The 19,245-nt window shown below is 36.7% G+C and overlaps 1 protein-coding gene across 9 annotated transcripts in view; it reads right to left on the reverse strand.

Moving 5' to 3' along the window:
• RNPC3 (RNA binding region (RNP1, RRM) containing 3) overlaps positions 1 to 10,675 on the reverse strand; it is a 28,133-nt gene extending 17,458 nt beyond the window's left edge. For 6 of the 9 annotated variants that reach the window (XR_013520582.1, XR_008473062.2, XM_035252266.3 and 3 more), the window contains exons 1-8: positions 10,551 to 10,675; positions 10,096 to 10,392; positions 8,611 to 8,658; positions 4,614 to 4,732; positions 3,692 to 3,775; positions 3,151 to 3,262; positions 2,393 to 2,461; positions 1,064 to 1,206 (exon numbers count right to left, since the gene is read on the reverse strand). Coding sequence is in view for 7 of the 9 variants with exons in the window: in XM_035252266.3 (XP_035108157.1) it covers positions 1,064 to 1,206; positions 2,393 to 2,461; positions 3,151 to 3,262; positions 3,692 to 3,775; positions 4,614 to 4,732; positions 8,611 to 8,658; positions 10,096 to 10,287 (767 nt within the window). In the remaining 2 variants the exon portion in view is untranslated. The remainder of the gene's footprint in view (positions 1 to 1,063; positions 1,207 to 2,392; positions 2,462 to 3,150; positions 3,263 to 3,691; positions 3,776 to 4,613; positions 4,733 to 8,610; positions 8,659 to 10,095; positions 10,393 to 10,550) is intronic. The other 3 variants (XM_035252267.3, XM_035252265.3, XM_035252264.3) reach the window with 1 other exon arrangement.
• Between the last annotated feature and the right edge of the window lie 8,570 nt (positions 10,676 to 19,245).

A 19,245-nucleotide genomic window follows, 5' to 3' on the forward strand; every position in this document is an offset into this window, starting at 1 on the left:
ATCAGAATCATTAAATAAAATATATAGTCAAAAAGTACCAATAAAAATAATTAATCTGCAGTAGTTACTATGAATAGTTTGGTATAAAATTCTAAAGAATTACTCTGGAAATTATTCTGAGGTAAATAGAGTCCAGAAGAATAAGCATCTGTCAAAACATGAACATGATTGATGTTTATTATTTACAATAGTTACATTCTAAGGTTACTATAAATACTAAATTAGTGAATACTGAACCACTGTCCCTAGGAAAATTCAGGGTTAGGTTCCTGCCAGCCTCTGTTTACAGCATCTTATCATCTGATCAATACATTACCTTGTTTAATATGTGTTTATGTCTAAAAACACCTGACTTAATATACACTATTGATTCATCAAAATCAAACTCAGTCAATACCACCATAATTCTGGCCTGAAAGAAAGCTACTATGTATTTTCTCTGTCAGGCCCAACACAGCCTTCTTCAGCTTAGGAACACTAAAGAGCACCCCAACACCATGTTCAGGGGCCATTTTAAAAACAAAGGTCACAACAAAAAACACAAAAATGTGAAAAAAAAATAGTGCTCAATAGACCATGGAAAGAATACTTGTTTGTATTATGAAAACTCAAGCAGGCAGAGGGTCTCTGTATTTGACTTCATCTGGGAACCTGAAGGTTGGCTGACTCAAATTTTTCACCACATTGGCACAATGTCCATTCTCATAAAAGACTTTAAAAACCATGTTGATTATTGATTTTGGAGTCACAATAAATTTTAGCAACTAGGCAAAGTTGCAAATATGGAATCCACAAATAACAAGGCTCTAATGTACTTTATAATACCATAATCATTAATCTAAAAAATTATGCATAATCTAAAAATTTTCACTTAGGTCTCGGTATCTACTCTTAGGTCTTAGTTTATAGCTACTATATGTGCTTGAGGGGCTGGGGGTGCTGAGACAAATTCTAATCACCCAAAATTATGAAGCATTATATACACAAAATCTAGGGAGAGCAAGAGTCTCTTTCTCATATTCTAGGTTTCTTGGGAACTAAACAAATATTTCACGTTACAAACCTCTGTCTGTCCTCATCATCACTGCTTTCATATTCTGATTCTGCACTAGATAATTCTTCATCCTCGTCTGGCAAAGGAGGTTCCTCAGGTGGCTGGGGAGATGTGGGTGGAAGAGGTGCATGCAATGGCATATAGTCTTCATACTAATTAAAAGAATAAAACAAAAATACTATGGCAATTTGAGGTACTTATAGAACAAACCCCATTTGAATACTTAATTCTCATTTCTATTACATTTTTTTAACACATTCTACACCTCTGCTGAGGGAACACCTATTGTGACCACTTATATCTTATAAAGATATAACACCACTTTTATCTTATAAAAGATCACTAGCTGATCACAAAATTTGTCTCTTCTTCCTTTACCCTCAGCTGAACTAAATTTTCAAACCTCCTCTGTAGTTCTGTTTCTCCCCTTGTAACTCAGTTATAGCCAATGAAATGAGACCATTAAAAACTCCCACATAGAATTCTTCCTTCCTGATCTGTAGATTGTGTAGTAATGTCTTCATCAGCCCGGGAAGGCATGTATGTGGTTGAAACAATTCAGGTGTTTTACATAGCTCAGTAGTGCAAAATATCCCTGTGGTCTACTTTTGGAAAGGACATGACATAACCAAAAATAAATTTTATTGTATTAAATGGCTAAGAATTTAAGTTTCATTTGTTAACAGCAGCCACTATAACCTTAATTAATACTCCAGCAATGTATCAACCAATGAGTAGGTGTTGGGATTAAAAAGAAAAACGAATCCTCAAGTTAATAGTACAAACATTAGAAAAGCAAATCCCAAACCAAATTCTCTTCTATTCATATAAAAACCCTCGAAGTATTAATAATTTTGCATCACTATTATTTATAAACATACTAAAGAGTACTACATAAAAATAATAACTACAATTATTGAAGAGCAGGTATAGCCTACTATCTAAATTACTGATAGATTTGCATAGTAAAGTCTAGTAAAAATATCAGCACCCTTTTTTCTTTTGCAAATAAAGCTCTATTTGTGACAAAACCAGAATAATGAAATCTTTAGGTAATTTAGCTAAGTGTAATTAACTTACAGGATGGTACAATGTTTTGGGTCAAAAAACTTAACATACTAGATGACATGATAGCCTTTATTGCCAAAAGCATTTCTTTCATATTCCGGCTTTTCCTCACTTCCAGTTCCCAGTCCTACTATTATCTTCATATTACTTTACATACATTCCTTATTTTCAATGTACATCAGAGGCTGCTACAACACCTATATAATTCAGCTTCAAAAATCCCATTCAGGAAGAGAAATTTTGACTTGAAAATTATAAGAGCTTTCTTACCATGGGAGGTCGTGCAGTAATTGGTCCAAAAGGTGTGGGCAAATTCATTTTATTCATAAGATGAAGGACCTTAAAGTTGTAAAACATTTAAACTCACATATAAAATGATTTAACTAACATCTTGTATGTTAGGTACTAAAAACTTTCCAATAACAGTATTTATTGATTTAGTGTAAAGGAAGACCTGCCCATCATTTGCCTTTATAATCTCTGCATAAGGTGAAACAAAGCGTGGGCATATCTCAGATCAACCTTCCTAAAATGTTTATCAATTCTACATGTTCAATCATTCCCAATGCTAAGTATGTAATGTTCTTGCAATATAAAACCTACTATAACGATTTTATATCTTTAACCCAATTATTGTAAAATTATTAAACAGAGAAATACAATAAACAAGAAAAATACCATCTATACTTTGTACTTTGAAAAAAAATTACTGTCAATATTTTTAAGCATTTGCTCAGGAGTCTACTATACTTTTTCTTTCAAAAATCTCTATGTTAATATTGTATTCTAATGTAATACAGACAATTACCACAAATTACATTTTCCAAACTAACTTCCATTTATTAGTATCTACTTATATCTTATAAAAGTGTTTACTTGAAAGTAGTAAATATTTCATTACATTTAAAATACTGTATCACTGCCTGTCAGAAATTGGTCTGATTACTACTTTGATGAGAATCAGCATGAAAAATAAAGTATCAAGCTATATAAATAAGTCCTTTGAGGAAAAGTTTTATTCTACTTACCTGTACATAGAACTTAGGCACGCTTGCCAAAGCATTTACTATGTTTGCTAGGATTGTGCTGGAAGGTGGTGGGTACATATACTTGAGACATGAATTTAAAGGAAAAGTCAGCCTATAAAATAAAAAATAAAATAAAAAACATTTAAAATGCTTATGTTTTCATAATTTCATATCAGTAACTAATTTTAGGTAACATGATAACAAACACATTGCTCGAATGATACAGTACTATTAGATTTACCTTGTTCCAAAAAGATCCAAAGTACATTTAAAAAGAAACTTGCTTTCTGATTTCAGTAAAGAAAAATAAGGTACTGTATTTCTTAGCAGAGGTTTATCTTGTAGCTCTGAGATTTTAAAGATGCTTTCTCTGCACTGAATTCAGTGACAAACTAATAACTCAAAATGTTTGTTCAACATATTAAATATATACATGACATCAAATACCTTTGTTTTTAAAATTATCTTATTTGCAATATAAGATATTATAACATAACACAGAACAAAAGCAAAAGAACAAAAAGCAAATAAAAATGCTAACCCATGGTTTGGTGCAATTCCATTTTCTATGGTTAAATAACCCAGTTCTTTCTTTTCTTTATCATCTTCAACAGGGTCATCAGACCTAGGACATACAGAATCAAAGTTGATCTTATCTTTCCAAAGAGTGAAAAACTGCACACAGAACAGATAAATTACCTTTTCAAACATCTCATTATAAAAACAGCTTCATTAAAAAAAAAAACAAAACCGCTCAAGCATTTAACAAGCAAACACCAATAAATGGGAAGGGAACTAAAATTAACCTTTACTGAATCTGTTCTGCATTATTATTACATTGAGTACTGCACATTTTCATTTACTCTTCAGAGCAAGCCTATGAAGATAGCATGGTAATTGTCACTGACCAAAAATAAAACTGAAGTTTACATGGTATAAAATAGTGGAATCAATTCAGACATCCAGAGCATCTACCCATCCCTTCCATCCCCAATTTAAGTTTCTGATTCAGTAAGACTGGGTTAAAGCTGAAGTTCTGCATTTTGATCAGGTTTCCAGATGATACAGCTCATCTAGGGACCACACTTTGAGAGCCACTAGTGTAAAGCAAATTTGTGAAGGTGTAACCACAAAGAATGACAGTTGGGAACCAAATGCCAGTCTTGATTTCATGACACTGACAAAGACTTTATGTTAGTTGTTTTCCCTCCATTTAAGGTTGAGGATGAATTCATTTAAGCCCATTCCCTTCCCACTTTACACTGATTAACTTGTAATATTAAATCTGGTTCCTAAGGCACAAATAGGAGCAGAAATAAAGATACTGCTTTACTGTACTAAATTTAATGAAAAAATCTGTCATTATTCTTCCAATTATTTACTTGCTAGTCTGAAAACAATACAAATGTACAACTGATTAAAAAGCCCTTTAAAAATGTTACAAGAATGTATTATCTGCATACCTTTTTTTTTTTTCAGAGACTGAAGTGGGACATGGGGAGTGAACACGATCTTGCTCTTTTGCAAATTCAACGACTAAAGTATGACCTAAAAGTTTCAGCTGATGGAGTCTTGTCAATGCCTTCAATTAAAAGAACAAGAGTAAACATTTTATAATTGCACCAAAAATGATTTGTTAGAGACCAGTTTTTACACTTTTTTTTTTTTTTTTTTTTGCTAATGCTGTAAGCATTTCCTTGACTATTTCCTAATTTACTTTTAATCTCAGGCTATCAAGCCTTTGTTACTAATTGAAAGAATATTTCCTATAACTTAGCAAAACACAAATCTGGCTAAATCCCACTTTATGCCAACTCTGCTTATACCCAGGCAGCTGAAAATGGCTAGAAAACTAACAAATTTTCCTGACCTCAATTTAAATTTGTAACAACTACCACAAATCTCAGGGTGCCCTTTAATGATGTCACAAAATTACTTATTACAATCTTAGTCTATTTTTTCCACCAATATCTAAGAAAATATTTTGTACTTTCTCCTTGTTCCTTAACCTCACAATATTTCGCTTGCATTCTGTTAGTCTAACACCTTGTTTCCAACTTCGAGACAACTGAAGTGATGACATGAGAATGTCAGACTCCCACTCTAACTCCCCATCTACCAGCATATGCAAGCACAAATTCTATGTTCCATCTGTTATCATCTATTAACTATCCACATGCCTATCTAAATCCAGCTGCTTGACTTACATACTAAATTCCATCTTCTCATCTACTCAAGGGTCTTTATTTAGCTATATTCTGGCAATGTGTACAATGGGGGGTGTGGGAAACGGAAAATCAAACATTGTATGTTACCACCCCTAAGCGGCAGCTAAGCTATGAGGACCCAAAGACATAAGAATGATATAATGGACTTTGGGGACATAGGAGAAAGTGCAGGAAGGGAGTGAGGGATAAAAGACTTCACAATGGGTACACTGCATATTGTTTGGGTGATAGGTACATCAAAATCTCAGAAATCACGACTGAAGAACTTTTTCATGTAAGTTCTTTAAATATCACCTGTTCCCCTCAAAACCTACTGGAATAAACAAAATAAGAACGGCTTGCTTCTATCTTCAAAATATATAAAGAATCTAACCACTGCTAACCACTACCATTGTGGTCAAGGCAACCATGATTTCTTGAGTGAATTACAATATTTTAACAGATTTCCCTGTTTCTACCTTTCTCTCCCTTCAGTCTAGTCACAACAGCCAAAACAATCCTTTGAAATATGTCAGATCATGTCATCCCTTTGTTCCAAAGGCTTCCTATTTCACTCACAGTAATCTAGGTTCCTTACTATGATCTACATAATATAGATTCTACGACTTCTCTGACTTCAAATTCAATGATCACTTCCACTGTGTCTGCTCCAGTCACAGTGGCTTCCTTGAACAACATGACAGGCATGGTCACACCCTAGAGCCCCTGTTGCAGCTGTTCCTCTAATTCAAATGCACTTCTCCCAGAAATTTCATTAGGTAACTTCTTTCACATCCTTCATACTATTGTTCAAATATAATCCTAACTACAGCCTGACAGCCCACTTGGCACTCCTGATCTTATTGCTCCACTTGTCCTTTTTCCATAGCTTCTATCATCTTCTAAAATATTAAACAATTAAGTTTCTTATTTTCTACAGACTGGGGGAGGGGGAAGGAGATGGTTTCAAGATGAAACCGATTCACCTCGAATCACAATAAAGCATTAGTAAGATTCTCATAAAGAGCATGCAACCTAGATCCCTTGCATGTGCAGTTCACAACAGGGGCCAAGCCACTGCTGATCTGACTGGAGGTGGAGCTCAGGCAGATATGGGGAGTGGCTGTTAATACAGATGAAGCTTCCTCAGCCTGCCAGTCACCTCCTGCTGTGCCGCCTGGTTCCTAACAGGCCATGGCTGGGTACCTGTCTGTGTCACGGGGTTTGGGGATCCCTGCCTTACATCATCATACAGTTAGTTTTAATATGTTTCAATAATTTTCAAGACCCTAAATGAACTGTAGGCCTCTTCATGATCAGTGAAGCCTTGATTATCTAAATGGAGGTCATCTAACCTAACTTGCTTAAACTTTCTTCCTCTCAAAATGGGTATTACATATGTTCTCATTTTCAAAGATTTAAGGATTTTCATTTTTAATGTTAACTCTTCCTACCTGACTCAGCTACTTCCTCTGTTCTTTAACATTTCTTTCTTTGTTTTCTTAACTATCACTTTCCAGTAAGGCCAAATGTTCTCTGGCCTAAAAACCCTATCAATACTCCCATTAATCTCTTACTGCTTCCTGTCACTATAAACATTTCCAAAGACAATGACTGGCTCCATGTCCTCTCCTCCAAGTTATCCTCGACCTAAAACAACGTGTTTTTCATTACTATACTTTATTTATAACGTAATATGCTTTATTTTTAAAAAGTCTTTTTTTCCTGAAAAAAAATTACGTAACATTATAAAAGTACATATTAATGTAATATGAAAGCCGTCTGTAATCCTACTCTCACAGCAAGATGTTTTTAACATTTTGGTGTATAGTTCTAACATATTTTTTTCTGTACATATGCTGACATGTATACTACTAATTTCAAAAATCTGAGGTTACATCATACATAATGTTTTGCAACTTTATTCATGTGCTCTATCCGGGCTATCTTTTCTATTAACACATACCATTTGACATCATTCTCAGACAGTTGCTGTCCAATTTATGGATATAATGTGATTTAAGGCTTCCCTTCCTTTTACCAATGAGAACGTGGGTCATTTCTATTGTTTCATGCCAAAAAGACTTTAGTAGATATGTTCATGTCTCATTTTGTATCATCACAGGATTTCATCTTCTTAAAACACTCCTCTTCGCATCAATGATGATTTTCGTTTTGGGGTCTCCTACTTGAATTGCTCCTTCCCATTTTCCTCTCGTAGCTTATGATCCTTTGGGCAATCATATCTATTCATATGACTGAAGAATCTTTCCATTTTTCACCTTGCCTCAGCTCTAGACTAGTATTTTTAAGTATTCCTATAAAAGTAGCCCAATGACCCCTTCCAGTTAACAAATGACATGTGAATTCATTATATACCTTTGCAAACATTCTCTGGCTTCTCCTGTCTGCTAATATAACAATCCAAATAACTCAATGCCAATATCCTGAACTATTCTCTCTCAACCCCTACATTATAAAACCTACAAACTAAATCTCTACTGAGTATCTACATACTTACTTCCTCCTTTGTCTTCTTCCTGCCTTTTTCAGTTAGTTATTCTTGCCTTGGCCATTATAACAGCCTTCCATTTGGTCTCCTACCTCTAATGATTCTACACATCCATCCGTGATATAAACTATACCAGATATATTTCACAGGCCCGATCATATTATGAGCCAGCTCAAAAGTCTCAAGGGTCCACCTACTAAACCAAACTCAATACCTCTCTTCCAGACAATCTATTTTACAAGTCCCATTTCCATCTCAACACTTAGCTGATGCTCCACTTACAACTTTCAATGCCTCACAGCTTTATTTAGTGTTCCCCAACTCCAGAAGTCCCATCTCCCCTTATTTCTTCTGAAAAAATCCATTTAATCATTAGACTTCCAGCTAAAAGATCACTTCTTTTATGAATGATTCCCTGGAATTTTAAAGAAATGTATATTCTCCTTTTAACATTTGAAACATCTTACCTTGTAATAGTCATAGAGGTATTTATCAATCTACATAATTTAGAAATTGTTATTTTAATTACATATGCAGTTAATTTTGCTTTATAGATAATCTACGAATGGACTGAGCAAGATCTGCCAACCAACAAATCAAATGTAGTCTGTTGGGAAAACTGTTGGAATACAAGTGCTATTGCTTTTTAAAAACCACAGTTTTAACATTATCTCCCATTTTGAAACCAAGATTGAATAAGAGAATATTGTTGACAACTTTAACAGTAAAAAAAAGTCATACCTTTATAGCTGCTTTTTCATTAGGGAATGTGGCAAAAGCTGTATGTTTCTGAAACAGAGTTAAGGTACAAATTACTTCCAATATAATTTCAGCTTCTCATAAAGAAATTTGACATTTTACCAGGGGAGTGATGTGACATGTTAATAAAATCATGGGAAAGGATGAAAAATCAATACCATTTAACTGATTACTAATTTCAGAGCAGTGGTTTTAAACATTTTTGGGGGTCAGACTTCAAAATGAAAGCTATGCAACCTCTATCATATAAAGGTATATGCACATACCCATTTTACACACGCAAATAGTTGAAAAGACCAAAAGTTTAAAGACCTCTACTACACAGAGGTCTTTTAAACAACTAACAATTTACTTTCCCCATTTATGACAGACCTAAAGCTTTTAAACTTTCCTCTATATAAAACAATGCAGTTTAAAAACATTCAACAACAGAGAACTCGTTCTTCAAGGTCCCTATCTCCTTTATGCTTTAAGTTTGTACTAATGTTCGATGGGAGAAGTCTATTTTTAAACATAAATTATAAAGATTTAAAAAACCATCAGAAAAGAAACACAAGTCAAAAATAAAAGAATCACTATTCTAAGGAAGGGTTCAGGTCAGTGCTCATTAAATTGCTTTAATAACTATATCGCACATTCTAATTTTGTCTGATACACGATGGCTTAATTAAACGTATTTAAATTGAGCCATATACAATTTATTTTTGAATTTGCTGGTATAAATGACACTTAAATTGATCAAAATTGGCCTTTCTTCTAACTCAGTGACTCTCAATTTGGGGTGCATATCAATTTGGGGTGCATATTAACATTAAAATCACCTGGGGAAACTTTACAACCACTATGTCTTGCCCCATCGCTATTCCTGTTTTAATAAAGAGAAACCTAAAACATCTTTGGGTATATAGCAATATAAAGTAATTGTGTAAATTTCTCCAGAGGAACTTTTAACAGTCCTAAAGAATTTTCCCCGTCGGGAAATTTTTATGAAAAGCTTCTTTGTCTAGCAGAAATCCTGTATTTAATTTACTCATCACCAACGTAGTTTCTCTTCTACTTTGATGAACGATTTAACATTGGCTTACAAATGAACTAGGACTTTAAAAAATTCCTTGATGCATTTGTAAGAGTACTCTAGGTCCAGGAGAAATAACCCTAAATTCAAAAAAGTTATTAGGCTCTCAGTATGGATCCAAAAAGGGAATATAAATAAGCTAATTTCCATTCTTCTGCGTTGTCGTTCTCACTTGCCCTTTTCCGCAGTCCTATGACTCATCTAGACTCCAGCCGATTAAAACTCCACTTTGCAGAGCAGATATTTTGATACAAAAGAGGTAGGACAGGGAAGCTCCCATCACACAAGTACATCTTCCCCACTAGTTTCCTTCTTACTCCAGTCAGCGCTCCCCCTCCCAGGTCACTTCCCAAAGCCCTTCCAGGGAGACTCGGGGTGGGGCGCGCCCTTACCAGTCGCCCCTTATCTGACAGGACGCGCACCGACTGCGCTCCGAAGTACTTCAACAAGTCCTCTTTCTCCTCAGCGGTCAGCTCAGCCGGCAGGTGCCTCACCAGAAGGGTTCGGTCGCCCCGAGGCGGGGAAACCGAGGAGGAGCTCGTGCATCCCCTTGATATTACAAGCGGCTGCTCGGGAGCTGCCATTTTCCTTCGAGAAGCAAAACAGAACTCGTGGGACGAAGCCTCAGTCAAAACCGCAGCATCAACACAACGTGGGATAAATATTTTTTCCGTCCCGCGCTAAGGATTCTGGAAACCAGGAAATACCGAGACAGAAAATCACCTTCTCGCGAGAACTGTACCACCATAACGCCCCAACCCTTCGGACACTTTACTCAGGGAAGGGCGCGGTGCTAATGACTGGAAAACAAAATGATCTGAATTCCAGGTAGCTCCGAAAGACTTACAAGCAAAAATTGGCCCAGAGACGTGCGAGGGTTAACAGAAGTTGTCAATCAAAGAAGGAACCCTGAACCCCAGCCACAAGACGGGAGGGAGCTGGACACCCAAGGACAGCAGAACTCACGACTGCGCATGTGCAGGCTGGGACCGTGGCGGGGCGGGGCGCAAGGCGGGGTTGGGCGCAAGACGGGGCGGGGCGCTGAGCGCAATCTGGAGCTGACTTAATCCCTGGCCTAGTGAAAGTGAATTGGCCTAGCTAACGGTGAGAACTTGGGTGTGGAAATATCGAGTGTTTTCTTATGGTCTTTGGATGGTAAAACCTAAAGATAGCCAATTCTTTAGTCAGATCATTAGGGACCATGAGTCTCATTTTTGAGAGGAGAACTGTTTAAGGGGCAAAAAGTTGAGACTGTATTTCCTTGAATCAGTAGTGATTTAGCAGACGGATAGGCTCCTTCCAGGGTTCATTTCACAGAAATGGCAGCCACTAGGAAGAGACAGCCTAATAAATAAATTATAGGGTGCCTGTGTGTGTGTGTGTGTGTGTGTGTGTAGATGTAGGTAGTCTTCTCCCCATGTTACAGCTGACGACACTGATGTGAAAAGAGGTTAAGTCACACAGCTAGAAAATAGAAGAATAGGATTTGACCCCTGATGTTCTGACCTGGAGTCTACATTCTTACCACTTTTCGGCCCCGATTCTGAATGGAGTGAGGTAGAGATCATCCCCAGAGGGTCAGAAATGTACCCCTTACACCATACAGAGAGGGCCTTGAGGATTCTAAAGAGAGGTTTTATTCCAGATGCAGCTGCTACAGTCTGGAGAACCGGCATTCCTCTTACAACTCTTTTTCCCGCTTAAATAGATGTTAGAGATACCGCAGGAAGCAGTACACCAAAGATCTGCTGTCATCCAGCATTGGTTGGGGAAAAGGAGAGGGACAGATATTAATGAAAACTAGAAGACAAACACAAGAAGAACCTCCCTGCCGACACACATACCAAAATATCAGATAGGCAGAGCCAGACCATGTAGACCCTATAGGTTTGTTAGGAGCCCTATTTATTTGAAGAACAATTATAAATTGACAGATTCTTCAAATAGGTGTGTGTTGAGGGGAGGAAATCAAATTTTAGGTATGAACATTTCTCTGGTTACAATGTGAAAAATAGAAGCAGAAAGACCAGTTGGACTACTATAGAAGTCTGTAGAAAAACACTGCCAAAAATAGTTTGCTGAAAGTAGACATGTAGAGAAGGAACTGAGATGTTTTAGAAGTAGAATTGATAGAAACTTATAGATGAAGAACAGTAATCAAGGATGAATTCTTGATTTTTGGCTTAAGCTCCATATTATCCATCTGTAGATGATAATGCCATTTACTGAGTGGGAGAAGATTGACCAAAGTGTAGCTAGGTTAGAAACTGTAATGGGACAATGGGAACAGAAAAATGTGTATTAAATTTAAGGTACCTATTCAGTATACCTGTTTCAAGTAGGAAGTTGAATGTGTATGCCTGGCATTCTTGGGAAAGGTCACCACTAGGTATGACATCAACCTATATGGTATTTCCATTTGAAGAATTAGAAAGGTATAGATAAAATAGTGCCCAGAACAGAGCCATGGGACATGCAGATGTTGGAGAATTTGAGGAGAGGGAGAAGAACAAGACAATCAATTCCTGCCCTCTCAATGCTTACTTTCTAAAATTAAGGCAGATTAAACATGTAAATAAAGTTATTGTCAGAGAATCATTAAGTGCTTTGGAAAAAATAGGTAGTGGTATAAACCAGTTGAAGTGACCATGCTATTTTAAACACTATCTTTCGCAGGCTTTTTCTTGTGTTCTTAGAGGATTTGTTTGGAGCATCTAGCAAGGGAGTGCTGCTACATGTATACCCTTATGGAAGGATCATTTTCCTGTATTGGGGAAACTCATCATCCTCAAAAGAGTGTGCAGCTTTGGAAGAGACATATATGGGGCAGTTAGGAAGGAAGGGGAACCCACCTAGTTAGCCAGATCGGCCAAATTAACCATTGTGATCAATTGGTGACAGGTGTCACAGCAAAATCATGTCCTCCCTGTGACTCTTACATTTAGTAAAATGCTCCACACATAGGGCACATTCTGTAAATATCTATTCAATGAATTAATCCATGAAGGAATTTTTTATGTTTATCACTGCCTCCTATGGTTAGGAATTACTACAGGGGCTATTAAGTAGAGTTTAATGGTCCTTATCTGTAATTCAGATATCATGACTGAATGGAACAATTACATGACAGAATTTTATTTTCTCTCCACTTAATTGCTTTTAGTTGTACTCAATGAAATCTACCTTATCCTTTCCTGGACAGAAGGTCATAATTTCCTCAGGCAGAGGTCATAATTTTCAAGTCACTTTCAGTTGCTATCAGTATAGTTGGTTTGAGATGTCAAGTTCTAACTCCATTAAGGTGTCTCCTCTTACACTCCCCTCATATATAAAGGATATGTCTCCTCTTACACTCCCCTCATATCTAAAGGCTTGATCTAAAGGATTGCAGGAATATGTAATACACTTTCATGTTTACTGTGTCTGAGTGTAGGTGTGTGTGGTCATATCTGAAAAGCACCTTTCTCATTCCCTTCTCTTTGTCTAGCTCAGAAGTTCCCAAGCTTTCTCAGTTCATGGTGACTTTATTGTCTCAGCAGTTTTTCCTAGCACCCTTTGACACCACCTTATTTCCTATTTCACTCTAGTTTTTCAAGAAGCATTTGTTTTATATGAGAGCAGCTTTTCAAAGATATAGCATTCTTAGAAGGAATTAAACAGGATCTCATGTTCAAATTGAGAAACGTCTCAAGCGGGTAGTTCAGGTAGTGTCTGGTGTACAGTGAGTATTGCTATGTTTTCCTCCAATATTTAAAATATCCTGTAGTACCCCATGAGGTGGCGAGGGTACCTGGGACACCTCAGCACAGTTTGAGAATTGTGAATTTAGCTCATTTTTGGTCTTGATTTTCTGTGTTGGGGAATGGGAGGAGGGAAAAGTAGTGGAGCTTGTGAGTGTCTTACTTCACTGACCAATTGTTGGTTCTTTATCTCATTCTTATTCTCAGTGGTTTTGTGTGTTGATGGAGGGCCCCACTAATGTGGTGGTTTTCTTGCGTTCACGTTCAACTTCATCAGTTCTCCATATCACTGAGTACCTTTTCAAACAGAAGTATCTTTTTTTTTATTTTGGCTTTTCCTCTGGTTTGTGTGCCTAGTTTTCCTCACTTGGCCATGTGGCTATTAGTACTTCCCTATTACCCCTAAACTCCCTATTTTTCCACATGAATACTGGAAAACTGCCAGGTCCTATCTCTGGCATGCTTTGAACAACTATAATAGAGAGAGGTGTTGGTCCCAATATTTGTCCTGGCTTCTTGCCAAGAGCATGGCTCTCTCCCTTCACAGCCAAGCACCTAAAGAGAGAGAAATAATTATTCTTATTTCTTCACCTCCCATTCACTCCAAAGTGTGCTTCTACCTGGCTTCTGATCCCATCAGTCCACAAGGTAGTTCTTGTTAGGGTCAGGAGTCACCTCCACGTTACTAAATCCAGTAGGCCTTTTCTGTTCTCATTTTAGCTTCTCAGCAATGTTTGACTTGACCACTTTCTCTTTGAGACACTATCTTCCCTTGGTTTCACACCACTTCTCCTAGTGTTCGAGCTCACTTTCTCTTCTGCCTTACTCCAGAAAATCTTTGACTCCATGTTTTCTCCTCTCTCCTGTTACCTTGAATCCTCACTTTTATTCTTAGATGGTGACCTTGCTTCTTAATCTCATTGGGGAAAAAAATGAACCAAGTGATAGAGAATTCCCATAACCATTAATCCTACCTGTATCTGTGAGTCTTGGTTAAGCTAACCTCTCTCTTGGGAAGTGAATCTTCTGCCTTCTCATGTACTCTACTGAGTCTTTATCATCAATATATACAAATGCTATTATTTATCCTTTTTATTTAAAAAAAAGCAAATAAAATAATTTTTAAAAACTCTGTTGTTTCCACTTTCTCCTTTGGTTACCATTCCATTTCTTTCTGTTAATAGCAAAATTCTTGGACCTGGTGATGTATATTTGTTGTCTCCAATATTCTTCTCCCTTACTCTGTTTAGAATGTTCCAATCAGATTTGTATCCCAATCGGTTTTCTGAAATTGCCCTTCTTGAGGTCATCAGTGACCTTTACACATTGCTAAATCCAGTGATCATTTCTTAGATCTTCCCCTTCTTGATCTATAAGCATTGCTCACTAAACACAGTTGTTTACTCTGCTCTAAAAACAAACAAAAAACATCCTACAAACAACCGATAACCCAACTCCCTTCATTTGCCTTGTTGGGTACCATGCTCCCCATGTTTTTTCTCCTATCATTCTGATCACTCTCTTCGCTTCTTTTGCTGATGGCTCTTCATCTCCTTGACTTCCAAAAGTTGAGATTTCCCATGCTCAATCTTTTCTCTTTTGTACCCTACATGTACCAGAGAGGTCATCTCATTCAGTTTTATGGCTTTAAGAACCATACATCAATGACTATCAAATTATATCTTCAACCTGGACTGCTTCCCTAAACTCCCAATCCTTATATTGAACTGCTTCCTTGACATTTTCTCAATAAGCATCGCAAAACTAACAGGTCTAAAATTGAGGTCTTCATAGTATTCAAAACTTCTCTTTCAGTTTTTCCCATCTCGGTTACCTATGACTCCTCTCTATATTTTATATCTCATGCCTTGACATTCAGCAAATTCCCTTTATCTTACCTTCAAATTATATTTAAAATTTGACCATTTTTCACTGTCCCCACCATTTCTACCGCCCTTGTCCAAGCAGCCACGATCCATCTGGAATATTGCAATAGCCTCATGGCTAGTTTCCTACTTTTACCCTTGCTGTCTGGACGAAGCAGTAAGACTCAGCAATTATTTCGTATATTCCTCTATATTTCCCAGCTCGCTGTTGTTAGTTGGGACTGGGTGATTCATTTTGGTAGAGGGGGTGTTTGTGAAAGCAATGTGTGTCAATTCCAGAGTATTACATTGAAGAGGGGGTATGAAAACAGTGATCATGTAGGCCAGATATTGAGATGGTAGAACCTCAAGCTAAACATAGCCTAGAATACCAACTCACCGCATCAATGGCAGCTGCCCTACGGAGTCACCTGACTCCCACCAAACTTCACGTAAGTAGTAAATAACTTTTTTTTCTTAAAGGTACTGATAGCCGGGTGCGGTGGCTCACGCCTGTAATCCCAGCACTTTGGGAGGCCGAGACGGGTGGATCACGAGGTCGAGAGATCGAGACCATCCTGGTCAACATGGTGAAACCCCGTCTCTACTAAAAATACAAAAAATTAGCTGGACACGGTGGTGCGTGCCTATAATCCCAGCTACTCGGGAGGCTGAGGCAGGAGAATTGCCTGAACCCAGGAGGCGGAGGTTGCGGTGAGCCGAGATTGCGCCATTGCACTCCAGCCTGGGTAACAAGAGCGAAACTTTGTCTCAAAAAAAAAAAAAGAAAAAAAAAAAAAGGTACTGATAGTAGGATTAATTTTTACCATGCAAAGTCTATTCTAACATGATTAAAAATATACTCCTTCTTCAATATGTTTTCATCACAGCAGCTGGAATGATTCTGTTAAATCTTCAAAACTCTGCAGTTACTTTTCCCCTCACTTTGAGTAAATGCTGAAGTTCTTTTGATCTGTGAGAATTTGCATGATATGACTCCTCCTCCGGTAGATTATTTTTATGACTTCATCTTATCTTCCTCTCCTCCTCCCCTCTACTGTAGACACACTGACCTTCTGGCTGTGCTTGAACACTTCAGACCCATGACTAAGACCTTTGCCTTTGCCATTCTCTCATTCAGGTATGCTTTTCCTTCAGGGATGCTTTTCCTACGTGCTTAGCTCCCTGACATTCATCAGATGCTCAAATGCGACTTTCTCGTTAAATTCTTCATTGTCAGTCAGCAGCATCTCTGCCTCTTCTATTCCCTTCCCATACTGCAAAAAAAAAAAGCCACAAAAAAACTGGACACTGGATTTTTCAGTGTTTTTGTTGTCACTGTGTAATAAGCCATGCAAATACTTAGTAACTTAAAACAACATCATCAAAGTCTTTTCTTTTTTTCCCAAGGTGGAATTTATGTCTTCATTCCATTTGTTATTGTGGTACTTTTTACCTCTGTTATAGAAGTTATCATATTATAAATAATTATGTACAGAATTTCATTATTACTAATAAGCTCCTTGAAGAAAGGAATTTCTATATCCATCTTTATATCCTTCAAGCATTAACATATTTGTAAGTACCTTACAAATAGATTAATTATCAGTGAATGTTGAAACATATATCAATGAATATTTGAAATATGTCTTAAGACATATATCAGCGAATAAATTAATGTTATTATCACGAAAAAAAAAACACTGCTGACAACCAGGGATTACATATACATTGGTTTGCATGATGATTTTAGGAACTCAGTCTAAAGATTTCTATGCAAAATGATCAGAAAGATAAAATGTCAATATTTATTATTTATTGATAGATTATGTGTGGATCTCACACATAGTTATTTGTACACTTCTCTCTGCCTTTAAAGAACAAATGAACAGAGGCAAGATTTATGTTAATTTTTGGCTATTGCAGGGGTAATCAGCCTTACAATGGAATATAACTTGCTTATGCCTGCTGTTCTGGGATGGAATGTAAAGAAGATTTCAGCACCCAAAAAATATTTCTATTCTAAAGTATTTTCTTAACTCCATTTATAATTTGTAATCATCTTAGCTAGCAAAATTTTTTTAATGTATGCAACCAAGAAAGGCTACTTTTCTTAATATAAACCTATACATTTAAGTGTTTATTAATTGATATGATTTGGCTGTGTCTCCACCCAAATATCATCTCGAATTGTAACTCCCACAATTCCCACATTTTGTGGGAAGAACCTGGTAGGAGGTAATAGGATCCTGGGGCGAGTCTGTCCCGTGCTGTTCTCATGATAATGAGTAGGTCTCATGAGATCTGAAAGTTTTAAAAAAGGGAGTTTCCCTGCACAAGCACTCTCACTTCATCTGCTGCCATCCATGTAAGATACGACTTGCTCCTCCTTGCTTTCCACTAGGATTGTAAGGCCTCCCCAGCGATGTGGAACAATAAGCCTAATAAACCTCTTTTTCTTCCCAGTCTCAGTTATGTCTTTATCAACAGTGTGAAAACAGACTAATATATTAGTCAATCAAAAAATTTAAATGTACTAAACATTTCAGAAAATGCCTAGAGAAATGTTTTAGCCAATAAATCGTACTGGCATAAATAGTTGTCTTTCTGTAACATGACAATGCTAGATTATCTTCTCTTATGTAACAACTAAATTACACACAAATGCTGAGTGTCAGAAAATATAGCTGTTACAAAAAAATTGGAAAAAGGAAGACAAATTAATAGAAATATATGTTTAAAGAATATAAACAGGTGATTTTACAAAAAGGAAATCTGAATGGCCCATTAATATGTGGAAAGATGTTTAACCTTACTAATGGTAATGAGAATGCCAATTAGACCCCACAAGAATATGCAAATTCTCATTTCTCAAACTGGAAAACATTGTACATAGCTATAAAATCTAATGTTGGTGTGCACATGAAAGCAAATGTTTGTCACAGGCGTTTAGAAAAGTAAATCTTCATACTTATTTGGATAAATGTTAACATACTTTTGATCCAGTAATTCTGCTTTTCAACTCGATAGTATAGAAATAAAAACATCTGTATACAGATGTTGAAAGGTTGAATTAGCTGGATCTAATGGAGCTACCAAAACAAAATCAGAAAACAAAACAAACTTTATTTTACAACTTCAACGTGCTTTATTGGATCTCCCTTCTCTGCAATCACCCTTAGCATTCCTATTTATTTTGATTTTAAAAATAATCTATTATTTATAATTAAGATTCACTTTCAGTTCAGTTTTTAATACTAATCTCACTTCTAAACATACACCCTTTTCTAAGCTTAGGGAACCTATGGTGGGGACAGTGACATAGTCTTTTATTTTCTTCCTCTCTTTGTCTCTCTGCTTTAGAATTCACTGGGAAAAGTAATTCTCTCTTTGCTGTTGGTGTCTAGTCAAGGCAGGCAACCAAATATATGGGTGACCTTAGTTGTCCTTTTGAGAGCCCTTCAGCATATAGTTTCATGATATCAGTAATATACTTACTGGCTGACCACTTATGATTTGCCTTCAGTTTCTGCCTCTAACCCCTTTGAGTCATTGACCCCAGGAGATAAACCTCTTGGGTAGGGCCCTATACACATTGAGCTACCTCCTACAGTGATTTGCTGGTCTGGATGTCAATTCTTTTCAGGAAATCTCAAAGTTCTTAGGACTAACTTACAAGTGGCCTGAATGAATGACAATTTCTCCCTCACTTAACCTTTCTAAGTTTCCCTGTTCTCCTCCTTCTTCAGTCGCAAGACAGGCATGCTCCTGATTCACAGCAAAACCAAGGTATTAAAGTTAAACTTTAATAAAATATCTTAAAAGCTATAGTGTTATAAAACTGTAAAATGATTTCTTTTGTTAAATAACTCCAATGGTAGCACTGAAAAGCTTTGTTCTGTAAAAATTACAAACTATCAGAAACTTCGCTTTTTTG

Source organism: Callithrix jacchus, chromosome 7 (genome assembly GCF_049354715.1).
Source record: "Callithrix jacchus isolate 240 chromosome 7, calJac240_pri, whole genome shotgun sequence".
NCBI classification, from domain to species: domain Eukaryota; kingdom Metazoa; phylum Chordata; class Mammalia; order Primates; family Cebidae; genus Callithrix; species Callithrix jacchus.